The sequence below is a fragment of the Anarhichas minor genome, unplaced genomic scaffold (genome assembly GCF_050575085.1).
Source record: "Anarhichas minor isolate MPS153535 unplaced genomic scaffold, ASM5057508v1 ptg000023l, whole genome shotgun sequence".
Classification (NCBI taxonomy): Eukaryota; Metazoa; Chordata; class Actinopteri; order Perciformes; family Anarhichadidae; genus Anarhichas; species Anarhichas minor.
In genome coordinates this window covers 4,295,809-4,321,137 of record NW_027466469.1, presented here as the reverse complement: position 1 = coordinate 4,321,137, position 25,329 = coordinate 4,295,809, and the positions used below count along the sequence as shown (strand labels likewise).

The 25,329-nt window shown below is 43.7% G+C and overlaps 1 protein-coding gene and 1 pseudogene across 1 annotated transcript; both read left to right on the top strand.

Annotated features, from left to right (window-relative positions):
* The first annotated feature begins 12,506 nt into the window (after positions 1 to 12,506).
* LOC142955405 (tripartite motif-containing protein 16-like) lies at positions 12,507 to 14,965 on the top strand. The gene has a single exon (XM_076096912.1). The coding sequence runs from the start codon at positions 12,636 to 12,638 to the stop codon at positions 14,310 to 14,312; it is 1,677 nt and encodes a 558-aa protein (XP_075953027.1). The 5' UTR covers positions 12,507 to 12,635; the 3' UTR covers positions 14,313 to 14,965.
* Positions 14,966 to 21,224: 6,259 nt separating this feature from the next.
* Positions 21,225 to 24,873, top strand: LOC142955258 (citrate synthase-lysine N-methyltransferase CSKMT, mitochondrial-like; annotated as a pseudogene).
* Positions 24,874 to 25,329: the final 456 nt, after the last annotated feature.

The window sequence follows — 25,329 nt, the reverse complement described above, 5'->3', positions numbered from 1 at the left end:
TTCAACGCTCACGTTGGCAATGACGGAGAAACCTGGCGGGGGGTGATTGGGAGGAACGGCTTGCCCGATCTGAACCCGAATGGTGTTTCGTTATTGGACTTCTGTGCTTGCCACGGTTTGGCCATAACGAACACTATGTTCGAACATAAGGTGGCTCATAAGTGTACCTGGTACCAGAACACCTTAGGCCGGAGATCAATGATCGACTTTGTAATCGTATCATTTGATTTGCGGCCGTATGTCTTGGACACTCGGGTGAAGAGAGGAGCAGAGCTGTCAACTGATCACCACCTGGTGGTGAGTTGGATCAGATGGCAGGGGAACCGGTTGGAAAGACCCGGTAAACCCAAACGTGTAGTGAGGGTAAACTGGGAACGTCTGGCGGAGGAACCTGTCCGGGAGGTCTTTAACTCCCACCTCCGGAAGAACTTCTCACACATCCCGAGGGAGGTTGGGGACACGGAATCCGAGTGGACCATGTTCAAAGCCTCTATTGTGGACGCGGCCGCTAGGAGCTGTGGCCGGAAGGTCATCGGTGCCTGTCGTGGCGGCAACCCGAGAACCCGGTGGTGGACACCGGAGGTGAGGGAGGCCGTCAAGCTGAAGAAGGAGACCTTCAAGGCCTGGTTGGCCCAGGGGTCTCCTGAAGCAGCTGACAGGTATCGGCAGGCCAGAAGGGCTGCAGCTGCGGTGGTCGCGAATGCTAAAACTCGGGCATGGGAGGAGTTCGGGGAGGCCATGGAGAAGGACTTTCGGTTGGCCTCAAGGCGGTTCTGGCAAACCATCCGACGGCTCAGGAAGGGAAAGCAGGGCTTACCCCAGGCTGTTCTCAGCAGGGGGGGGGAACTGCTAACCCGGACGGAGGACATCGTCGGGCGGTGGAAAGAGCACTTTGAGGAACTCCTAAACCCGACCAACATGTCCTCTGCAGAGGAGGCAGCGCCTGAGGACCTAGGGGGAGGCTCACCCATATCCCTGGCAGAGGTCGCTGAGGTAGTTAAAAAGCTCCTTGGTGGCAAGGCGCCGGGGGTGGATGAGATCCGCCCTGAGATGCTGAAGGCGCTGGACATGGTTGGGCTGTCCTGGCTGACACACCTCTTCAATGTCGCATGGGGGTCGGGATCAGTGCCCATGGAATGGCAGACCGGGGTGGTGGTTCCCATCTTCAAAAAGGGGGACCGGAGAGTGTGCTCGAATTACCGGGGTATCACACTACTCAGCCTCCCGGGAAAGGCTTATGCCAGGGTGCTGGAAAGGAGGCTCCGACCGCTTGTCGAACCTCAGATTCAAGAGGAGCAGTGCGGATTCCGTCCCGGCCGTGGAACAGTGGACCAGCTCTTTACCCTCGCAAGACTACTGGAGGGGCTCTGGGAGTTTGCCCAACCAGTCTACATGTGCTTTGTGGACTTGGAGAAGGCTTTCGACCGGGTCCCTCGGGGGGTCTTGTGGGGGGTGCTGCGGGAGTATGGGGTGCCGGACCCATTACAACGGGCGATCCGGTCTCTGTACGACTGCAGTAGGAGCTGTGTCCGCATTCTCGGCAATAAGTCAGACACGTTCCCGGTGGGTGTTGGCCTCCGCCAGGGCTGCCCTTTGTCACCGGTCCTGTTCGTGATTTTCATGGACAGGATATCTAGGCGCAGCCTGGGGGCGGAGAACGTCAGTTTCGGGGGTCTCGGGATCGCCTCTCTGCTATTTGCGGATGATGTGGTCCTGTTAGCCTCCTCGGATCGTGACCTCCAGCATTCACTGGGACGGTTTGCAGCCGAGTGTGAAGCGGCGGGGATGAGAGTTAGCACCTCCAAATCTGAGGCCATGGTGCTCTGCCGGAAACCGGTGGATTGCTCCCTCCAGGTGGGGACGGAGTGCCTACCTCAAGCGAAGGAGTTTAAGTATCTCGGGGTCTTGTTCACGAGTGAGGGTAAGATGGAGCGGGAGATCGACAGACGGATCGGTGCAGCTGCAGCAGTAAAGCAGGCGCTGCACCGGACCGTCTTGGTGAAGAGGGAGCTGAGCCGGAAGGCAAAGCTCTCAATTTACCACTCGGTCTACGTTCCTACCCTCACCTATGGTCACGAACTCTGGGTCGTGACCGAAAGGACAAGGTCGCGGCTACAAGCGGCCGAAATGAGCTTCCTCCGTAGGGTGGCCGGGCTCAGCCTTAGAGATAGGGTAAGGAGCTCGGTCATCAGGAGGGAGCTTGGAGTCGAGCCGCTACTCCTTCGCGTCGAAAGGAGTCAGCTGAGGTGGTTCGGGCATCTAATTAGGATGCCTCCTGGACGCCTCCCACTGGAGGTTTTCCAGGCACGTCCAACTGGGAAGAGACCCCGGGGAAGACCCAGAACACGCTGGAGAGATTACATCTCCCAGCTGGCCTGGGAACGCCTCGGGATCCCCCAGAATGAGCTGGAACATGTTGCCGGTGAGAGGGAGGTCTGGGTCGGCCTGCTTGACCTACTGCCACCGCGACCCGACCCCGGATAAGCGGTGGAAAATGGATGGATGGATGGATGGATGTGTCTCATTTCTGATTTGGTAGAGATTGCAAAGAGCTAGGAATTGTGTGTGTGTGTGGGGGGGGGGGGGGGGTATCAGCGGATGGCTTAATTTGATTTAACAAGTCTAAATCTCGAGTCCAATTCTGGACTGGAGAATTAGGAACGTCAGATCACAATCCAACAAACGCTTACGTCAGCCACGACTATCAGTGATTTACCTCTGCTTCTGTCAGCAGTTGAGAACCTCCTAATTAAGGCCTATCTAAAAGTTTCCGTTAATGAGAATTAACTCATTAGCTCACTCACACAATAGCACCAGTCCCCCTGTCTGAAGCCATCCACCCACTCTCTACTGGAGCACGTTGTTGTTGTTGCCGTTATGTTGCACAAGCCAGGCTTATAGTAAGTGAAAAGAGGCTCAACATGCTGCGGCGCACTGGAAACAACCTGCAGAGCTCAGCCAACTCAACGCCATTGTTTTGGCACATTGGTACACTGTGTTAGGTTGCCTTAGCCAGGATGTGCCCACTCAGGTTCAGCTATCTGGTACCAGGTGAAAGGTCCCGATTGCTGATGTTTCGTGTGGATATTTGTGACCTTTTAATTTGATGACTTTAATTGCTTTGTGGGAATCAAAACTGGAGCACTGATCCTTTCCTACGAAAGACAGGCCAATGATGTTGTCTGAGGTTGGTTACCAGTGAGGTGACAGTGGATACAGGAAGTTGTGGCAAACCCTTTTTTTGTGTTTTATTGTTTGTATTGTCAAAGCAGCGCTGATAAAGATCCGGTCTCACCAACGTGTAAAGCATATACATTTAGATAAATTCACTCCAGTGGAATCAGTGGTTTCAATCGCGGGGTGAAGTAAATATATGCAACGTTTTTGCGGGAAGTTCAACTAATGTGAAATTGACCAATTAGCCAAACGTCTGGACAGTCTTGAGGGAACAGAGAGGAGAGCTAGCTATCATAGCTTATTAGCCGTGTTGCACCGTCCGCTTGTATCTATCCCTCCACTGTCGAAGCATGATTAAAACATCTCTAAGCTAACTAGCGTACCATCAGTTAGCAAGTTCCGTTAGCTTAGATAACTTTTAGCCCCCTTATAGTAAAGGTATGTCGAATTAAATCATGTAGAATCTTGAGAACAAGGCAAAAGGCACAGTGCAGAGAAAATAGAGAGAAACAGGGAGAGCTGTTGTGACCGACTAGCGCGAGCTTGTTTCCCTGTTAGCTATCTTCCCTATTTTCTCGAGTTCATTTTGCTAGTTTCTGGTGTGACTGGGCTCTGAGGATTTTTCTCAGATTCTGTAGAGTGAGTTAGAATATAATTCTGGTAAAACGTGTTGTTCTCACTATGGAAGCCCTGGAATCTTGTGATCCAATTTCGGATTCTCTCTAAAAACTTAAACTTGGCCAAACTTTTTTTTCCCACCTGCTTTTCTGATGAGAAAGAAAATTAAGGAAATCAAAAATGTATCCTGGCAAAAATGCTCACCTGTTGTTAAGTCATAAATACAGGAGACAAAAACACTTTTTTTCACACTTCAGGGCTTCCGTATGTCACACATATAATTGATAAAAATAACTAATAGTAATCTGTCTGGTGAGGGAGGAGCCTGCCCTTTTGTAAGTGAATGACTCGACTGAGCAAAAATAGGTTTAACCTCAGCAACACACTATCTGACTGTGAGACTCAGCTGCCCCGAGCTGAGTCTTTGAGGGCTCACAGGTGAGGAGGAGAATGAAAAGGGAAGTCGCAAACCATTTTCGACAGACTGTACCAAGTACAGACGCAGCCCAGACGCAAAGCCCAGTGTCTTAGGAGAAAACCTGCACGTGATGCTCGACTTGTCGGACGTCTGTGCTGTTTGGAAGGGGCCAGCAGAATGCATGTGCAGGGCACATAATGTGAATGCAAAACTTGATTATTTTATCTGTTGAAAATGTTGTTATGGTCTTACTGATTTTTATTTTTGTTTATGTGTCAATTATGTTATTTTTTTTTTCTATTCCTTTCCTCCTCTCCCCTAATCTTTTTAACTCTTCGTGATTTCTGATTTGTTTGGTAATATTTCACTGAGCAAACAACCACTGTAAAGATGAAGCAAGTTGTCCGCACTGGTCAAAGGCACAATGTACTGTAATCTGCAAAACAACGGACACCAGAGGGCGCTGCAGGGATCCTCTTAACGCTACAACTTGTCAGTGTATCTCTGTGTCCTCTGGATTCAAACCCGCGCGAGTCCAACCGCAGTGACGTTTTTATTTTGTCTTTTTTTTCTACAGACTTGTTGTAAAAGTTGCATCCTTCCATCCGCTCACTCTCAGTCTGTATCCTCCACTCTCTTACTGACCGGGTGCCGGCGTTCTGCCTCTGTGTCACATGGAAAGTTGTGAATACTTCTATAAAAGGGGCAAGTAATGCTTTGTCTATTTATTTTTAGATTGCACACAAAGCAAATTGTACATATTATATTTATTCTATATATAAGGTTGTTTATTTTGTCATTTCATTTTGGCTCCGTTTCCTTGTCACCTTGTTGTTTTTTGTCATTTTTCTCTTCTCTTTTATGTTTTTTGTTTTGTTTTCTTTGCTAAAGGCCAGTAGAGCTTCTTGGTGCTCACCGGCGGTGAGGCTAACGAATAGAGCGGTGCCTAATACCAGTCTTTACACACCTCGCACATCTGCGCACACGCACACACACACACACACCCTGTCACACACAGGGAAAGCATACTTATAAAACATAGAATGGCCTTAACCTATGAGAGCCGAGCTCAACTCAGAGTAACCCAATCAGGAGCTAGGTTCGCCACAGAGTAGCGTCTCTTTAATTAGCTTTGATTAATAAAAGATGTACAGTTGATTATGATTGTAATGTAATAATGACTTTATATGACGCAGCAGCGGAGAGGAGGGCGGGTGGCATCAGTCGCAAGCTTTGTGTTCACGTCGTGAATGTGCAAAGATGAGGACTTTGAGGCTGAATAAGCTGAGTAGGCTGGTTTTATGGGTCAGGAATTAGAAGTAAGAGTTCACGCCACAAACACAGCAACAACAGAAAAAGGGCAACATGACAAAATGTCACTTCTCCTGATGTTTCCACCTGTATATGAAATAGCCAGCTTTTTAAAAACCCTTCAACCACCTACTGCCTTGTTAGCCTCAGTGCTTCAAACCCTCAAGCCCCTGAATCCTTACGTTTCCAACGCCCACGTCAAGGTGGAGCCTTTGATTCAGACACTAAACCTCCACCTGTCTCGGTCAGCTCTGCTGCCTCTGAGAAACCGACAAAACACACTGGTACCCGTCTCACTGGGGCCGAGGTCTTTGCATTCTCTGTGTGCTCTCTTTGTAAAAGCCCTCCCTCTGTGAGGCTGGAGGAAGGCTCTCTCCCTGCAGGACTTTGTACATTGCTGGAAATAAAGGACTCTATTATTTCATACCATTCCTCAGTCTTATTGTCTGTTTCTGTCAGCTTTTGCTGTAAGTGTGTCGGTGATCTGACAGGATCCATGCACTCCAGTCTGCTCATCTTTTGTTCAGATGTTCAGAAGCAGAGATGAAGCATATGATCGTAGATATGCTAACTGTGGTCAATGGTTTGTTTTACTGTCTCTTAGCTGCTCCGCCACAAATTACAAATTGCGTCACCTATTTCCCTCGAGAGATAAACTGCACTTAACAGACCTCCGAATGTTCTGTAAAGTGATATTGACAGCATTATCCCCACAAGATAATAACTAGTTACCACAAGATAATAACTAGTTACCACAAGATAATATAACTAACATGAACTCCATCAGTGATAACTTAAGGTTGACTGTTTTCAAAATAGTAACACATCTGACGGTGTGCGTCCCCTTAGAGCTCCAGAGATCAATCTGAGGGTCACAAGACAGTTAACATGAGAAGAGAAGAGAAACAATTCATCTGGTTTTACTCTTGTCTTGTGAGATTAGGAACAAAATTGAAAATGTTCTAGAGTCAAACCTTCTGTATCCCAATGGCAATACAACTGAAGTCATTTTATTTGGACCACATGCATTTGACCAACATTATATCTTCTCATCTTTGACCCTTTGACCTCTTCTGTTGAACCATTCAATTCAGGATTTAAGTGTGACGAATAAATCAATGAGGTAGTTAAATGATGTATAATGTTTAATAAGAATAAACAAAACATCTCTTTATTTTTTAACTGTCTTTATTTATTGCCTTGTGATCAACTCATGCTCACTCTTTCATGTATGTTTAGTTCTTAAATGACAGAAAGATAACAACTAAACACATGATGTATACAACTAGGTTATAAATGAACCATAAATATCAAATATCAGATGAAATAATCAGCATTCAATACATCTGTATCAATAACCTAGATAATTAACAAAGGCACAGGTAAATATAACTGAATCTATGGTTTAAATAGCTACTCAGCTCGATATACTGTCTTGTTATTAAGAGTCAGAACAAGCCTAACTTCTTTATATTGGAATCACAGATTGTGAATATAAGTTATTGTGATGCAATCTGCTGACATTATGAAAAACATCAACTGTGCATGACTGTGGATGATATAAACTCATACTGAGCACACATGTTTAAAGATATGAGATAAAGTATTGATCTTTATTCAAATAAGGTTTTAGGTCAATTGTACAGATGCTGATCAGCCTTCAACGTTGCAGCTGCAGCTTTTGTTTTCATCACTAGATTCCGCTTCATCGCCCTAATGACGTCACGTTTGTAAAAGAACAAATCTTTCTGAATTAATAAATCTCTCGCTGGGATTACAGGCGCGCGCCTGTAATCCCAGTTACCGGGAGGCTGAGGCTGGAGGATCGTTTGAGCTCAGGAGCTCTGAGCTGCAGCGGACTATGAAGATCAGGTGTCCGCACTAAGTTCGGTATCGGTATGGTGCTCCTGGGGGAGCCCGGGACCACCAGGTGGTCTAAGGAGGGGTGCACCGGCCCAGGTCGGAGACGGAGCAGGTCAAAGCCCCCGTGCCGCTCAGTAGTGGGATCGCGCCTGTGAATAGACGCTGTAGTGCAGCCTGAGTAACACAGCGGGACCCAGTCTTCTTACACTCTGTCTACTGTTCAACAAGCAGCTGATACAACAACAAGGTGTTTACATGTTACAGCAGCTTCATCACTGCTTCTTTATATTCTAGTTCCCATGAAAACATTCAGAAACCAGTTGTGTGTGTTTGTCCTACAGCGCCTCCACCTGGAGGAGAGGAGCAATGAGCACCAATCACAGCAGTCAGTGCAGCTCCACACATACAGCAAACTAACGGGGCTTTCTTTATGACGTTCAATCAACGTGATGGAGAGGTGAACAGTCACAAACAAACACTTTCTCTTTGTTTTTATGTTCAAATAACACAAATATGTCCATAATAATACTTCAAGGTATCAACATCTGGATCAAAATCATTTAGAAACGTGTTTTTCTATCTTGTTGTAAATGTGTTGTTTTCATTGAGTGAATCTTCTATCAGCCTTAAATATGAACAGTAGCTGTGAAACAATACAGAGAGCTCATGGTTCAGCAGCACAACACGTGGTTTACAGTTTGAAGTGACTGAAGCTCAGAGAGATGGAGTAGTTACAGAGCAGGTAACACTCTCAGCACATGTGGATATTATGGGATTAATAGCATATGATGAATCCATCTCTGTGATGTATTGCAGAGCTCTGATGTAGCTGAAATGAAAGTTCAGAAAAAATATCAATATTAGCAGAACATTGGTATTCATGAGATGATTGTGTTGGCAAATGGGTCACAGTTGTTTGCTGACCTCTTACATTTCAATCATCTCGTTTCCTCACTTCATCATGTTTTCCTCATTATTTCATGGATTTCCTCATCTTCACCAGAGACGAGGTTCCTGCTGTATTTTCAGTGTCAAACCATGTTTTGTAGTTGCCGCCTACCCCTGCAGGTTGCTGGCAGACAGCTGTTACCTAAATCTCCATCTCCAGCCTTCTGAACATTCTGGCAGACAGCTGCATGTTAGAACCTCCACCTCCAGCCTCCTCCAGCAATCCACAGCCCTGGCCTCCACCTGTCGATTCTGGTAGTCATCTCTCCTGCTCCACCTCCAGCCTCTTCCAGCTCCAGCCTGCAGTCTCCATCTACACCTTGAAATACTTACAAACAGGTAGCGCCTGCATATCCACCTATGGCCTCTGTCATTAACCTGCACCTCCACCTACCTGAAGATATTCACTGACCTAAACCTCTACCTACAGCCTTTTGCAGAAACCTCCACCTGAAGATTCTGCCTACAGCCTCCGCCCCCCCACCAGCATGTTGTAAGAGACAGCTGCACCTACAACCTGTTCCAGATCCTTCCTGCAGCCTTCATCAGTAACCTGCAGTCTTCTTCTCCACCTTCAGATACCAGCAGAAAGGTGCAGATCTACTGTATCTGTGGTGTCTCAGGGTCTTTCATGTGTTTTCAGTTCATCAGGTGTTTTAATGCTTGTTAGAAATGATCAAGTCTGCAGAAGTCATGAAGTGAAAACAGGGAAGTTTTATATCTTTGTGATAGAAGATGTTAGAATAATATCTGAGGCGTGAACTGTTTGAGGCTCTGATTCTCTTCTGAATGTAAATATTTGTAATGGAGGTTTGTTGCTGTATGATATATTCATACCAGATATTTCCTCTGTGGTTTTCTCCAGGACCTGGTGGACTCCACATACTTCCAGATCCACCAGGAGCTGGTCAAGAACCAACGGATGAATTCCTTCTACAAGATGTGAGCCTCAGAGATGCTTCTTCCTCCTCCTCATCCTGCACGTTCACCACCAACTCCTGCTCTTCTCAAAGCTAAATAAAGTCCATCAATCTCTGCCGTCATCAGATTAGATCATTGGAGTCCACAACATTTAGCATCAAACACATTCCTTCATATTTGCGATCTCAGTGGATTTGTGGGAGTTTTCTCATCAGACACTTTTCTCATTTGTATTATTTGTTTTGCAGTTTGCCAGCAGCTTTCTGTTATTATTAGTTTAAATGAGGAATGATAAAAGTACTTCTAGAACCTGTAGACGACCAACTCTTATTATTTAACATAGATAAAGATCACAAGTTGTTCAAACTTAGAAATATCAATGATCGTCATTTAAAGTAAAAGCTTCAGTTGTAGCAACAAACCAAGCCCTTCCTCAGACTTCACCAACAGTGAACATCATTCATATTAGAAAACGTCTCGTTTTGATTCAGTACAAAGTGAGAAATATTGTTTTTGCTTTGGAGCCATTTCAGACCTTTGAACACTGAACTCATCAAACCAAAGTTTCTTTGAGTCACATGGTCCTCTCTATGAGGAGAATGAAAACATTGTAAACAATTGAGCTAAAATCTTTGTCCACTGATCCAGATGTGGATGTGACTGTTAGCAGCACAGGAGAAGTCCAGTCTAGAGACTGTGTAATGTGAAGTAATCCAACATTCAACCCTGAACACGCTTCACTCATGAAAACTGAACTCAAGAGGAAAGAGTCTCACATTTCTTGACACAAAAGCTGAAGTTGTAGCTTTAACTTCATTTCACAAGTTTTTCTACATTCAACTTCCAAGTCACTGTTGATATAAACCTTTAGGAGATAAAGGAACATAAAGGTCTATTTAGAAAAGGTGAAAAGTTACTTTATGTTAACCTTAGAATTGTTCAAATCTCATAGTTTGTAAAGAAAGAAAAAAAAGGTTCAAACAGTTTTTAAATATCATGTAGATATCAAATAATCTTGTATTTCCTCTTTCTGAATTATCTCACAAGACCAAATATAATATTACTAATTTGAACTGATCATTTGCCTGTTTGTGAATGTTAATAAACAGTGTCGGGCATTTTGACACATAACATATTGGGTGTTATTTCTTCCACAATAATGAGAGTTAATGAATCATAAAGATGCGAATCGTACCACCTTAACAGAAGTAACAACACAGGAGAGTCAGAAGGTGTAGAGAGAAGTGGGGATGGAGTAGAAGTGGTTCGTTGAGTTGAGTGGATCTACGACTCAACGAACACGTTCACAGGAGGACCTCTGGCTGGAACTGAACCGCACCGATGTTCTGTACAACCGCGTCATTGAACTCTTTGTAATCAAAGAAAGGAGGATGGACTTTGTCTTTAAGTGAACAGCAGCTTTGGTAAGTGAAGTGTTTTTGTGTTTTTACATCTGCAGTAGCGTTACTACTGTGTTCATTTGTCTATGGTGTCGTTTTTATGATATGGTTCATATTGTTCCCTCTGATGTGAATAATATCTGAATGGCTCGTGCTCTTCAGTGTGCGGTGGAATACGTGTTTTAGCGCTGCAGTGTTGCTGAATTGATTTGCTTTGTTGTCATAGAAATACATGTGACTGGTTCTTGTGAGTTCGTTCTGTTCATTGTTTTAATTACATTGATTTTGACTATATGCATTGTCCGTTAATGACGAAGCATCCCGTCATGCGCGTATTCATGTGTCTGCACTCTGCAGTTAGTGCATTTGTAGGTGTTGAGCTTCATGTAACATTTTATTTCACTGGTCAAATGTTGCAGTGTTATGTGGATATGCAGCTTTTAAACAAAACAATTATAACCCGTAGCTGTGGCGTCATGGTGAGGTCATTAGGAGATGGTTCAACTGTAGTAGGACGGCACTGAAGGCCCAGGTATAAAATGCACGGCCCGCCACTGTCATTGAGTGAATCTTCTATCAGCCTTAAATATGAACAGTAGCTGTGAAACAATACAGAGAGCTCATGGTTCAGCAGCACAACACGTGGTTTACAGTTTGAAGTGACTGAAGCTCAGAGAGATGGAGTAGTTACAGAGCAGGTAACACTCTCAACACATGTGCCATGCCATGTGGATGTTTCTGCTTCATGTGCTTCATTCTCCAAAATGTTGGTCTGTTACTCTAATATATATATATTTATACTTTTTACTTTCTGATAAATGAGTTGATACAAATTATTTATTGGTTAAAATGCTGATGTTTCTCAATGTAAATAATAAATCATCATGTCTGCACTTAGAAATGTTATTAGTCTTTAATAAACCGTCCTGAGTTTCTCAATTTCACATCAGCCATCAATAAAAGCCTGTCAGTCAACCAGAATAATATTTAATCATTTATTAATAAGGAATTATGTAACACATTATATGAAGGTCATGTCTATAATGCTTAATAAGCACAATCTTAACACATTATAATGCATAAAGCTTCATAACAAGGCATCCTATAGGATCATCTCATCACATGTATCACCTGCATCAACTGGACACCTGTGAGACCAAATGTGAAGAAACTAGAACGTCTTCAAGATGTTTTTCTGGACCGATCAGTCTAAAGAAAAAAGAAGAATGATGATAATAATAAATAAAATACAATCAATACAAGAATTACAACAAAAAATATATATAATAATGAATTAAACAATATTCAACCCGGTTGACCCGGCCTGGCTGATCCTACTGACCTGTTCTGGAGCTCCCTGACGGTGCCCTGGTCGTGGTTTGCTGCCAGTGGTCGGGGCGATACTGCCCCTGACTTTGTTTTTGTTGTTATTTTGTAATTTATGTACTTTCTTATGGTCTTTTCTTTCACACACACACACACACACACAGACACACACACACACACACACACACACACACACACACACACACTGACTATATGATGTTTGCTGGCTTGTATCTCACTGTTCTTGTCGTCCTCTTGTTGTTATGTTCATGTATTGTCTCTTGTCTTGTAATGAAAAAAGAGAAATGTTTTCTAAAGTGGAGCAGGTTTTAACCGAGGCTCTGCTTGTAAATGAGGAAGCAAAGTTCACATTCACAGCGCTGCTCCTCTTCCTGGAATGAAGCACAGCTTGATAACCCCTCCTTCTTCCTCCTGCTCTCAAACACAGCCGGCTCCACTCTGTCCACGTGTTTCCTTGTTCCCTCCCCTTCAGATCTACAGTTTTAAAGATGGGTGTAACCAACATGGTGGTGAAGCGATAGAGCTGACAGGCTCCATTCACTGAACAAACACATGTTGTTCAGATCAGAAGTCAAAGCAGAGTCACTTCTAGTGAAGCGAAACTCAGACAGTCGTTGTCACTGAGAGGTGAAATGGCGCAGAAAGGAGTTCAGCTGGATCGGGAAGCCTTCTCTTGTTCCATCTGTCTGGATCTACTGAAGGATCCGGTGACTACTCCCTGTGGACACAGCTACTGCATGAACTGTATTAAAAGCTTCTGGGATGAAGAGGATGTGAAGAAACTCCACAGCTGCCCTCAGTGTAGGCAGACCTTCACACCGAGGCCTCTCCTGCTGAAAAACACCATGTTAGCAGTTTTAGTGGAGGAGCTGAAGAAGACTGGACTCCAAGCTGCTCCTGCTGATCACTGCTATGCTGGACCTGAAGATGTGTCCTGTGATGTCTGCACTGGGAGGAAACGGAAAGCCCTCAAGTCCTGTCTGCAGTGTGTGATCTCTTTCTGTGAGAAACACCTCCAGCCTCATTATGAATCCCCTGCCTATGAGAAACACAAGCTGGTGGACCCCTCCAAGAAGCTCCAGGAGAACATCTGCTCTCGTCACGATGAGGTGATGAAGATGTTCTGCCGTACTGATCAGCAGTGTATCTGTTACCTCTGCTCTGTGGATGAACACAAAGGCCACGACACAGTCTCAGCTGCAGCAGAAAGGACTGAGAGGCAGAGAGAGCTGGAGGTGAGTCGACTAAACATCCAGCAGAGAATCCAGGACAGAGAGAAAGACGTGAAGCTGCTTCAGCAGGAGGTGGAGGCCGTCAATCGCTCTGCCGACGAAGCGGTGAAGGACAGCGAGAAGATCTTCACCGAGCTGATCCGTCTCATGGAGAAAAGAAGCTCCGATGTGAAGCAGCAGGTCAGATCCCAGCAGAAAAGCGAAGTGAGTCGAGTCAAAGAGCTTCAGGAGAAGCTGGAGCAGGAGATCTCTGAGCTGAAGAGGAGAGACGCTGAGCTGAAGCTGCTCTCACACACAGAGGATCACAACCAGTTTCTACACAACTACCCCTCACTGTCACCACTCAGAGAACCTACAGACTCGTCCGGCATCGATATCCGTCCTCTGAGCTACTTTGAGGACGTGACGGCGGCTGTGTCAGAAGTCAGAGATAAACTACAGGACGTTCTGAGAGAGAAGAGGACAAACGTCTCACTGGCAGTGACTGAAGTGGACGTTTTACTGTCACACTCACAAGCAGAGCCCAAGACCAGAGCTGAGTTCTTAAGATATTCAAGTGAAATCACACTGGATCCAAACACAGCACACACACTGCTGTTATTATCTGAGGGGAACAGAAAAGCAACATTTATGAGTAAACATCAGTCTTATTCTAGTCACCCAGACAGATTCACTTCATATTATCAGGTCCTGAGTAGAGAGAGTCTGACTGGACGTTGTTACTGGGAGGTGGAGAGGAGAGGAGCAGTTTATGTAGCAGTCGCATACAAGAATATCAGCAGAACAGGGAGCTTTGATGAATGTGGTTTTGGATACAATGACAAATCTTGGGCGTTATATTGTGACAAAAACAGTTTTATATTTTTCTACAACAATATCGAAACTCCCGTCTCAGGTCCTCAGTCCTCCAGAGTAGGAGTGTACCTGGATCACAGAGCAGGTATTCTGTCTTTCTACAGCGTCTCTGAAACCATGACTCTCCTCCACAGAGTCCAGACCACATTCACTCAGCCTCTCTATGCTGGACTTGGGTTTTGGTGTAATGGAGACACTGCTGAGTTCTGTAAACTAAAATAGACAGAAGTGATTCATGGAACAGCAGATTCATTTCTGTTAAACTCATTTTGTGTCCATTTTTGCTGAGACCTGATTTTCTTTCACCTGTCAATCAAACATTGAGGGCGGTACTTTGACATCTTGTCATTATTGTTGTGTACATGTTTGAGTTTCTTTAGGTGGAGCTCCTTCCTGTGTCTGTTAAACCATGGAGGCTATCACTGCTCATGATGATCTTTGTTGACCTGAACTGACATTTCTCTGCAGGAAAATGTAAACTTCTCTGAGGTCTAAATGTTTGTTGAAAATGTGTATTGATGTATTTGTTAGTTGTTGTTTCTCTTCCACTGCATGTGTCTTAAAGAGAGAAACCACCAGAGCTTCTTTTATCCAAGATATTTTGTTCTCACCACTTTCTGTAAAGATATCTTTAATTAAATTTACATTTATTTGTTTCAAAGACTAAATGTTGCTGTTGTCTGAATTGATGTGTCATACTGATGGATGTGAACAAATTGAAGGTTTACATGATAAAGAAAGTAATCTTGTTTCAAGAAGAACAAAGACTCTGATCTTGTTGTAAGAACAATCAGTCTATTGAGAAGGAAACTCGTCTGTTTGGAACTCTTTTTTTAAGATCCAATGATTTTATATTAAAGTCTCTTTCAATTATTTTACAATGTGTAGTTGTCTTAAAGGAAGACCTTCTTTCAGTGGTCTAGGATTCAAACTGCCTGCAGTCATCAGAGTGTTCCTGTCAGTGGGTTTAGTGGGAATACTTGTTTGTAGCTTTTCTAACTCACCACTGAACTCAAGACAAATATCATTACAGATCAGCTCCAAACTGCCTCATGAGGAGCAGAATGAATCCACATCTCTGGTTACTAGTAAATCCTTCTCATCAACAATGAGAGCTCTGCTCTTCAGCAGCATGTCAGTGTGTCTTGTATGTAGGAGGGCAAAGCGTTCAGCAGCTTCTTCATGTGTGAGTCCACAAACATGTGAGACTTGAGATGAATCCTCACATGTTCAGTTCAACTGTTACTATTTAGTTTGGAGACAACTTGTTGTATTTTATATTTCAACCACAAGATGGCGCCATGATATGTAAAGCACACACAGGTGAGACGTTAATGCAGGTGATACATGTGATGTTTGATCACCAGTGATGTCATTCTATTATAGGATGCCTTGTTAACATGTTTGGAAATGTATAAAAAGAGGTTTGTAACTTAGAGTTCTTGCTTACAGGTTTTATATAATGATAAAGCGTTTGAGTGAAGAAGGACTTCAGAAGTTATTACCGTTATATTATCAAGTGTATCTAGAAGGTCGAATACCAGAAAGGTGTTTCTACGAGAGGTTTCTACGAGAACATGTTTACATGCTTTATTTTTCCAAAAAACACATTATTTGTTTTTACCCTCTGTCTGAAACGCTCCGTTTTAGCGACTGTCTCTTTAAAGCCCTTCGCACAAAAAGACCCAGTCTGACTTGGCCTAACTGTATTTTTATCATCTATTCACACAATTATATTCAAGTTGTTAAGATCTGCATTAATGTATAATACATATATACTTTTTTTCTACTTTGAAATCAAATTCTGAAAGTAAGCAAAATGTACACATCACCACTTACAAGGACTGTGAGGAGGTCTCAGGAGGCTAATGACGCCCTGCAGGACTGATTTGAGTCGACGGATTGGGATGTGCTGTGTGGACCACATGGGGAGGACATCAACAGCATGACGGACTGCATCACAGAATACATAAAATTCTGTGAACAAACCCTCATACCATCCCGGACTGTACGTTGCTGCCCCAACAACAAGCCATGGATCACCAGTGACCTGAAAGCTCTTCTTAATAAGAAGAAAGCAGCTTTCAGGTCTGGGGACAGGGATGAGCTAAGGAGAGTCCAGCGTGACCTGAAGATGAAGATCAGAGAGTGCAAGGACTCCTACAGGAGGAAGCTGGAGGCCAAACTCCAGCAGAACAATGTGAGGGAGGTGTGGACGGGGATGAAGCAGATTACTGGCTTCAAGGTTGGAGGGAGACAACCAGTGGGCTCCCTGGAGAGGGCCAACGAGCTAAACTCTTTCTTCAATAGGTTTAGTTCATATCCCTCATCTGTCTCCTCCACACACCACCTCCCAAACACCTCACCCTCTGTCTCCCCTGGTGAGCTGCATGGACACAGAGCCCTCAACATCAAAGGGCTCTTCCACCCTCCCCCCCTCTCTGTGACGACTGGCCAGGTGAGAAGACAGCTAGAGAGACTCCACCAAGGCAAAGCTGAAGGACCTGATGGCATCAGCCCCAGTGTCCTGAAGACCTGCGCCGTCCAGCTGTCTTATGTCCTGCAACATCTCTTCAACCTGAGCCTGAAGCAGGAGGAAGTCCCGGTGCTGTGGAAGACGTCGTGCCTGGTTCCTGTACCAAAAAAGACGACACCATCTGGCCTCAATGACTACCGACCAGTTGCTTCTGAACATGGCCAAGACCAGACATACATCACAAAAAACATAATAAATAGGAGAACTGAAGCCACCGGGAGATAATTGACACACTTATACAGGGAGACACAGGTTGTTAAATCAGCAGAAACTTAATTTACAGTGAACAAATACATTTATTAAATTGTGCAAAGTAAAGTAAACATTTTGGAGAGTCGACACTGGTGGAGTTGTTGAAGACAGTAGGGGCAGGCTGGAGATAGATGATGGCACGTTTGAGTGGGACTGCCCTCAGTGGAAGAAACCTTGAGCACCGGATGTGATGATGAATGGGGAGGAGGGTCACATCGGTTTGTACTGAAATGACAGCTGACTGCACAGAAGAGAACAGGTCTTTAAAGTTTGACGGGAAATATATGATTGGCTGAGGGAGGCCGTGGCGAAATCACCCACTGTCAGCTGATAGAGTAGGAGCCAGAGAGCGAGAGCCAGAGAGATGTGTGAGTGAATGAGAGCATAACAAGACTGTCCTAATGTAGGAGGTTAGAGTAAATCCTCAAACTTTACATAGTTAATTCATTTACAACTGTATGATTATAAATACTATATTTCAAAATAAGTTGTACTGTACTTTACTCTCAGTAAATAATCAATACTAACAATTTGACATTCAAGGAGGGATTTGGTAATCCTAAAATCATCATGGTGGCACCAAACATCCTGAGCCAAATTATGAAAAGTGGAAGCAGTCAAAGTCTATTCTGAATCCAAAGTTACAGGTCAGATATGCTGCTGGTTTACACGACAGGAGTTTGGTGCCAGTATCTTACCCCATCATCCTACATCGGACACCGGAAGCCTGAAGTGAGGTTGAAAAGCTTGCAAGTTCATCTGCCAATTTGCCAGATGATAGACCTTCACATCAACAGGGAGCCCCCCAGGAAGCCTGACCAATAAAATAAAATAAAATACTTTACTAGAAATTGTGACGAGTGGTTTTGCCTGTGGCTTACCTCAGAGCTGTCCAGCTGTCCTCTGTGGAGCACCCGGCTTCATCCACAAGATGACACCTCAACATTCTAATTCATTGGAGAACTCTGCTGTGTTCCAGTTCCATCCAGCATTCTATTCTATTCTGTTCTATTCTCAAGGGCAGATAATGTCTCCTTTTATGAATTCACTATTTTCTAGTCCAGCGTTCATCATGTTTTCCATGGCACAGTTTTCACAAAACTCCACACATCATGACCCATTAGCAGTAATGATACAACACTGTATATTAAAAAAAATAATTTTGTCTATTGCTTCGCAGATATTTTAAATCATACATGCAACAAGTCACAACAAAAGTTTAAGCTGTTGCAAGTAACTCCACAAATGATCCTTTAACATTGTTAAGCTGTCTATGTTTGCAAATTCATATTCAAACGCTAATATGTTGCATCCCGTGTACTGTGGTAATTATAGCCACACCCAAATCTCACCTGCACCTGAGTTTGGGAATTAGGCAATTGATGGATTTAAGACCTTAAAACTGTTCTGAACTGAATTATTTGGTGGATAATAGTTAAGACAAATAATAATAAGTCTTTCTATAAATTATTTTTTGTTTGGGTGGCACATTTCACTGCTCTGATTGGAAGAAAAGATTACACAATTTACTGCTATGACTTTTTTCGACATGTCGGCTGTATGTTCTGGCTGTGCTGTTGTCCCTCCCCAGACAATCTGCACTGCCAATCGAGGTGCACCTGATACTCTAACCCAGAGGTCCCCAACCTTTTTTGCACCACGGACCGGTTTCATGTAAGACTATATTTCCACGGACCGGCCTTCAAGGTGTGGCGGAAAAACACGACGAAATAAAATGATACGATCGACATGAAAACAAATATAAAATGCATAAATAAATACAACTCACAATAACGCTGAGTCAGTGGGAGCTCTGAGCTTGTTTCTCTGCAACGAGACGGTCCCATCTGGGGGTAACGGGAGACAATGACACCCGAAGTGTGTTCCTGATATCCAGTCTACTCCGTGATATTGTTTTGATTGCTGTGACTGCAGAACATCCCGCTTCACAGAGAGGATGTTGTTAATGGAAGCAGGGCTTCAGTGCTTTAGTGGCGATCTCAGGATATTCAGCCTTGATTTGAATCCAAACACCAGCAGAGTTGTTGTCTCAAACATACTTTTAAGGCCACCGTCATTTACAATCTCCAGCATCTGATCTTCTGTCGCCACATACACAGATGAGCGGGTTTGGCGCATCAGAATTACTCCTGATGTTTAATCAGACTCCTGATGTTGTCTGTTAAATGAAGCTTTCTTTTTCTTGGAAGTTGTCGGCTCTTCTTCTGTCTCCTTAATGGCCTTTCACCCTTTGCAAAGAAGCTCTCCAACAGTTATTTACTCATTTTCGCTAGTTTGCGGCCTTAACTTTTGAAGTAACGTATCACGTGAGCGAGACAAGCGTCTTGACATGTGTCAAGAGGTACAGGCGGATGAAATTGCGAGAGAATCCGGTCATTTTTCAAAATAAAACTTCTTTCAGACTCTGATAATCAATAAAACGGAAATAATATAATATTTATTCTTTCTGTGCGGCTCGGTACCAAATGATCCACGGCCCGGTACCGGTCCGCGGCCCGGTGGTTGGGGACCACTGAGCTAAACTAAAGCTAACCTCAGAACCAATGATATAATTATCAGTGAGGTTATGTAGGTTATACGATTAACATGCAGTAGATTCAGACTAAATCATCATGATGGGCCTTAATGTTGCCACCTGTCCTGTAAAATGCATTTATCAGCTGTTTTTGATTTATATTACGTTCTGCTGTCCCCTTGGCCAGGACCATATATTTTTTCCTTTCTATAATTTCACCTGAGACTGTTGTATTCATTTTGCTTTTAAGTTAACAAAAAAAAAAGAGAAAACACTCAGTACTTTTCATTTATTGAAGTCACAGGAGTATACAAAATTATACTTGGCCATGTGGTCATTTCATAATAAAGTTATTTATGTCTCAAAATGACTTGATTTATTTAATCAGTTATATCAGACAGGTGGTAGTCCACCCAGTCCTTTTTACCTGTTGAAATCATTTTAAAACGGGCAATACAAACCGAAAAATGAGAAATCATTATAAATACAGTCTGGTTTCCAAATATAAACAAGATTATTAGACATACCAAGCACATATTATCAGAAACTAACATTATTCTTTTGCCGAGAATATGTAAATCCCATACTAATAGACACAGTTGTGATCAGCATGGACGCATACAAGCATAGACTGTACATACGAGGTTACAAGTAACATTTCTCAAAGCCATGTCTTTGACTTTACCACGCGCTCCTTCACCGTTGTAGTTTTCCAACCAGGACTCCAGGTGCCAGGTGCTTGTCCCTCTTAGAAGCTCTATAATCCAGCCTGGAACAACAGGGCCTCTGTAGTGAGTTCATAATATTTTAATAAAGAAATGTCTTAAGTGATTGATTAGTTATCCGCTTTTCCGTATTCAAAGGAGTAGTTGTTGTTGTCGTTAGCCGAAGCCTATTGAGCTCAGGATGTATCCAATTGATGCGTTGATTAGTCTTCTTCTTCAGCTGTGTCTTTATTGGATCACAAACCAACCACAACTGCATACCGCCACCTACTGTATGGGAGGGTGTAGAGTCATGGCACTAAGAAAAGTAAGTAAAGTAAAGTAAGTGTAGTGACTTTAACATATATCCATTTTATATCTTAAAGCCACTGGGGGCGAACGGGAGAACTTGTTCGGACGCGTGTTCCACAAACATTTCACTGTCCAATGCGCTGTCTGGCTTTCGATCTGTTGATCCATTTATTCATATGCATATTGCCACCTTAACAGAGTACCACAGGTTACTTTACAGGATACGATAAGACCTTGAAACTACAAGCTCATATGCCGGCTGACAGGCTACATTGACACGATGACACGATAACACGGTCATAAACTGTTAGCTTCCCGTCCACACACACCTGATTCTCATTACCAGGCCCTTATGCACTTTAGGTCAATGTGCCACCCACTGTTCAATGTAGCGTGTCAGCCGGCATATGAGCTTGTAGTTTCAAGCTCCAACAGTAAGTAAGAAAGAAAAGTTAAAGTGAGTTGCAGGTGTGTGCACTGATGTCTTAGCTAATTGTCACCGATATGTTAGCTACAGAAGCTGACCATAAAGTAGCACTTTGTTGTGCAATAACGTCACACTCAGTTGCAAACTTGTTAGCGACACCAAGCTAATGCAGTCTAATATAACACAGCCTGGCTACATCAACACATCTATTTAACAGTTTAAAGATGAACTGAGCACTATAAAGTACACAAAGGGAGGATTCAATGCAGGACTGTTGAGTGTATTTTGCTTTTTTATTTTAATGAGCAATGTGAGTCATTTGAGTTTGTCAGCTTGGTAGATTGTCTTCATGCCGAGCTTGGTGGCTTCCAAGGACCCAAGAAAAGGTCTTAAATCATATATTAAAAGAAAAGATATTTGACACATTAAATTGATAGATTTTAAATTTACTTCAGCATAAAGTCCCTCCAAGTATGACAGAAGGATGGAGGCATTAAGGCAAGTTGTGTCTGTGTTTTACTGCTAATGTTCACTCACTAACTCATGTGACATAATCCCATCTGTGTTTCTGCCGAGCTGAACTGATTGAAAACATGGATAAGAAAGCAACCTGGGACCGCTTCTACACTGAGAGCAGCAGCAGCACAAACACCTTCAAACACTTTGAGTGGTTCTTTGGCTTCGATGCTGTCCGGGACTTCATTATGCCCCTATTGCAGACCAAGCCCCACCCAGACGGTTTGCTCCAAGTCCTGGATATGGGCTGTGGCACTTCTGCTTTAGGGCCCTGTATTTACAGACACTCTCCTCTCCCGGTCCGGGTCACTTGTGCAGACATTTCCCCCATAGCTGTGCGACTAATGCAGGAACACGTCCAAACCAAAGCCATTCAACCTCACAATCTTTCCTCTCGGCTTGAGTTCGTAGAGCTGGACTGCACACAGCTCCACAAGCACTACGGTTGTAGCAGTGTGGACCTTATAGTTGATAAGGGCAGTGTTTGAAGGTGTTGCAGAGCTCAGGGTCTCTGCTCCAGTTCTCTGATGAAGACCCTGATGCCAGGCTGCTGTGGCTGGAGACGGAGGCACAGGAGCCGGGGGTGATGGCAGCAGATGTTGGGTGCAGGAGGTTGGGGAGCTAAGGGGAATGACTTACTACTGCTACCAAGTGACTCCTCGCTCTATTGTATAGCAACTTTCTGCATCTGGATGGTGATAATATTAAATGAGTAAACTACTGAACTGATTGTAAAAAGTAATTGATAAGGTACACAGACAGAGTGTGACTTATCCACCAAACTGGACCTCCACATTCCGACAGCAGAGACAACAAGAGATTTACTACTTATAAAATAACCTGAAGGTAAAGAATTACCTCTTTATGAAATGATAAAAGTTGACAAACCACTTAAACCAGGGGTGCCCAATACGTCGATCGAAATGTAAAATAATTAAAAAGAAGTTTTAAAAAAACGTTGCTAAAGCTGTTAGAATTGACCTTCAGCTAAACCCCTCCCCCGAGCACAGACTGTCCAAACATAGTTTAGCAACCGTAACAAGGCACTGGACCTGTCCAGTTGGATTTCTCCACATGGGGCCGTTGTAAAGGAGATACTGTAAGAGTAGGAATGGTGCTTTCTTTTTCACTCTCTCCAAAACCAAAAAAATAGTAGTGCAAAAGTGTAAGAAATAGATAAAACAGTGTTTGTTTGTTCTAACCAAAGCTGCAAAGCTGTCCGCTAACTGATTATTATACATTGACAGACAAGATTAAAATGTACTATTTAGACCAGGGGTTAGTGCGGGTAGATCGCATGCCATTCAAAAATAATTTGATGTCCGCATGGCATTTGCCACTTGATTTTCTAACACACGGGTCACCACGTATGCGCGGTCAACCGCGCGAGCTACTGCAAAACTCCGGCGAGCTAATTAGTTAGCCTTCCAACTTATTTCTACTAAAGAAGCTAAAGCTGTAGCGCCATGATTTGGGAAACTTGCAAAACCTCGCGTCAGAGCTGGAGACTCAACGGAAGGCGTGTGCGTAACTTGACAGTGCGCGCTACACAGAGCAGAGTGACGAGTGTCTGTCAGAGTTTGACAAACGCTTTCGAGACTTTGCTTTACTCGAGCCAGTTGCTACACTTATGTGCTGCACAGTTCGGGAAGATATTGAGGTTGATTTACTCGCATCAAAAATTGCAACGCTGTTTCACCTGAACTCGTCTGGAGTGGAGGATGAGATTTTGACACTGCAGGCTGACATTCAGCTGAAGTCCAGGGCTCATGGACAGTTTTCTCACAGAGGAAAAGTACCCAAACATGAGGAAATGTGATCCCTTTTTGACTGCATTATTCGGCTCTACTTATTTATGTGAGTCAGCCTTTTCCCACATGAAGAACATTAAGTCCATACACCGTTCCACCGTGACTGATGATCATTTGAAGTCTGCTTGAGGCGGGCTACCAGCAGCTACTGTCCGGACTATGCTACTCTGGCCAAGTCATCAGAGTAAGGTAATGAGCAAAAATGTACAGAATTGTATTGTGCCATAAGGGTTCATGCAGTTATGCAAGGTACGCCAACATATATTGTAAATATAAAGTATACTCAGTATATATATATATATATATATATATATATATATAAATAGATATTCAGCATTTTTAATGTAGGTAGATCATTTTGACTTGGTCATTTTAAAAGTAGCTCGCAAGCCGAAAAAGTGTGGGCACCCCTGCTCTACACCATCAACTCCCTGAGGGGGGGACACACCACCCTGACAGCTGTCTTTGTTGTGTTTTACATGGTTGCTGCGCTACTACAGGTACACACAAGCACACTCTTAACTCTGAACTATCTAGAAAACTGCATGCAGCATTCATATATTATCACTTACTGTTTTATAAGGTGCACCAAACAGAACAAAATGTTCATTTATAATTATTGTTATGATTAATCTTATAATTTACTGTTATTATTATTATTAGAGTAGCAATAGCATTAGCTTTAGAGGTAAGCTGGAGTTGAGATACACTGCATTGCAAACACTTGGTGTACCTCTGCAGAGACGGGTGTTATGGGTAAGTAAGTCACAGAGCTGATTGGTTGATCCATTCTTTCCTGTTCCTGACTCCTGTGATCCTAACATTTCTAATATCTCCAGAGCGTCCAAAAGTCAACATTTATTGAAAAAAAGATAGAGATATGTCATCATTTCCAAAATTCACGACATGTTTTTGTCGAACAAATATTCGGCTTCAATCCCATTTTGCTTCCGTTTAGTTTGAATATTGCAGGAAGATCTCAGAAATGCTGCACGTTTTGTGAGAATTGGTTGAATTCTAATAAAATGTTATGATCACAAAACCGTGACTTCCAGTAAGGACTGTGCAATTGGCTCTCCCCTTCATTTAGTGATCCTCCAAACTGGATTCAGAGACTTACAAAATGCGACAGCTAATCCCATTTTCAACATCGGATAAACACGCGTTCGGTCTGACATCGATTTAGCCTCTGGGGCCAATATTTCGGGACGGAGTTTGCATTATGGCCAACGCGTCTTTTTTCTCTCTACACGTTTACCTGCATGCAACCAAAGCCCGCTCACATGTGATTGGTCGATACTATTCTGACTTCAATCGGAAACCAGAACCCTTCTGATAGCTAAATCTTGTCCTCTGGTTATAGAAATGATGCCAAAACTGACACAGTCAATCAAGTACTACCTTCCTTTAGTTCCTTTTTTTAAAGCATTGAAGTCTCTGTGGTTCCTTTAAAACAAAAGATGAACAAAAGAACCTTGTGCTTCTGCTTCTGTCCGACTCCAGGTTCTAATCCTTCTCTACCTGGCAGACTGGATGGTGCACTGGATGTGGGGGCGAGGCATGGACCCCGACAACTTCTCCATCCCCTACCTGACCGCTCTGGGCGACCTGCTGGGGACCGGCTTCCTCGCCCTCTGCTTCCACATGCGCTGGTTCATCGGAGACAAGGACGCTAACGCGGGCAACTGAATGAATACACAGCGACAAAAAGACAACAAAAACAACAAAACAAAAAGACACATTCTACGCTTGCACGCACGGACAGTGACGAACATCGCCCGCATGCGTGGACATTATCTGAAAATGGACGTTGTCTACTATATAAGGGCTAATCTCCTGTCGGGCTCCGATTGATGGTCTAGCACTTGTAGGGGCAGTAACGTTTCGTATCCAGGATATCTGGACTTTGGTGCACCACAGCAGCAGAACAGATGCTCACACAACAGCACCAGTCCCCCTGTCTGAAGCCATCCGCCCACTTTCTACTGGAGCACGTTGTTGTTGTTGCCGTTATGTTGCACAAGCCAGGCTTATAGTAAGTGAAAAGAGGCTCAACATGCTGCGGCGCAATGGAAACAACCTGCAGAGCTCAGCCAACTCAACGCCATTGTTTTGGCACATTGGTACAATGTGTTAGGTTGCCTT

Bases quoted from the DNA above. Each gene is read 5' to 3' on its own strand.
- LOC142955405 (XM_076096912.1), top strand. From the start codon at position 12,636: ATGGCGCAGAAAGGAGTTCAGCTGGATCGGGAAGCCTTCTCTTGTTCC.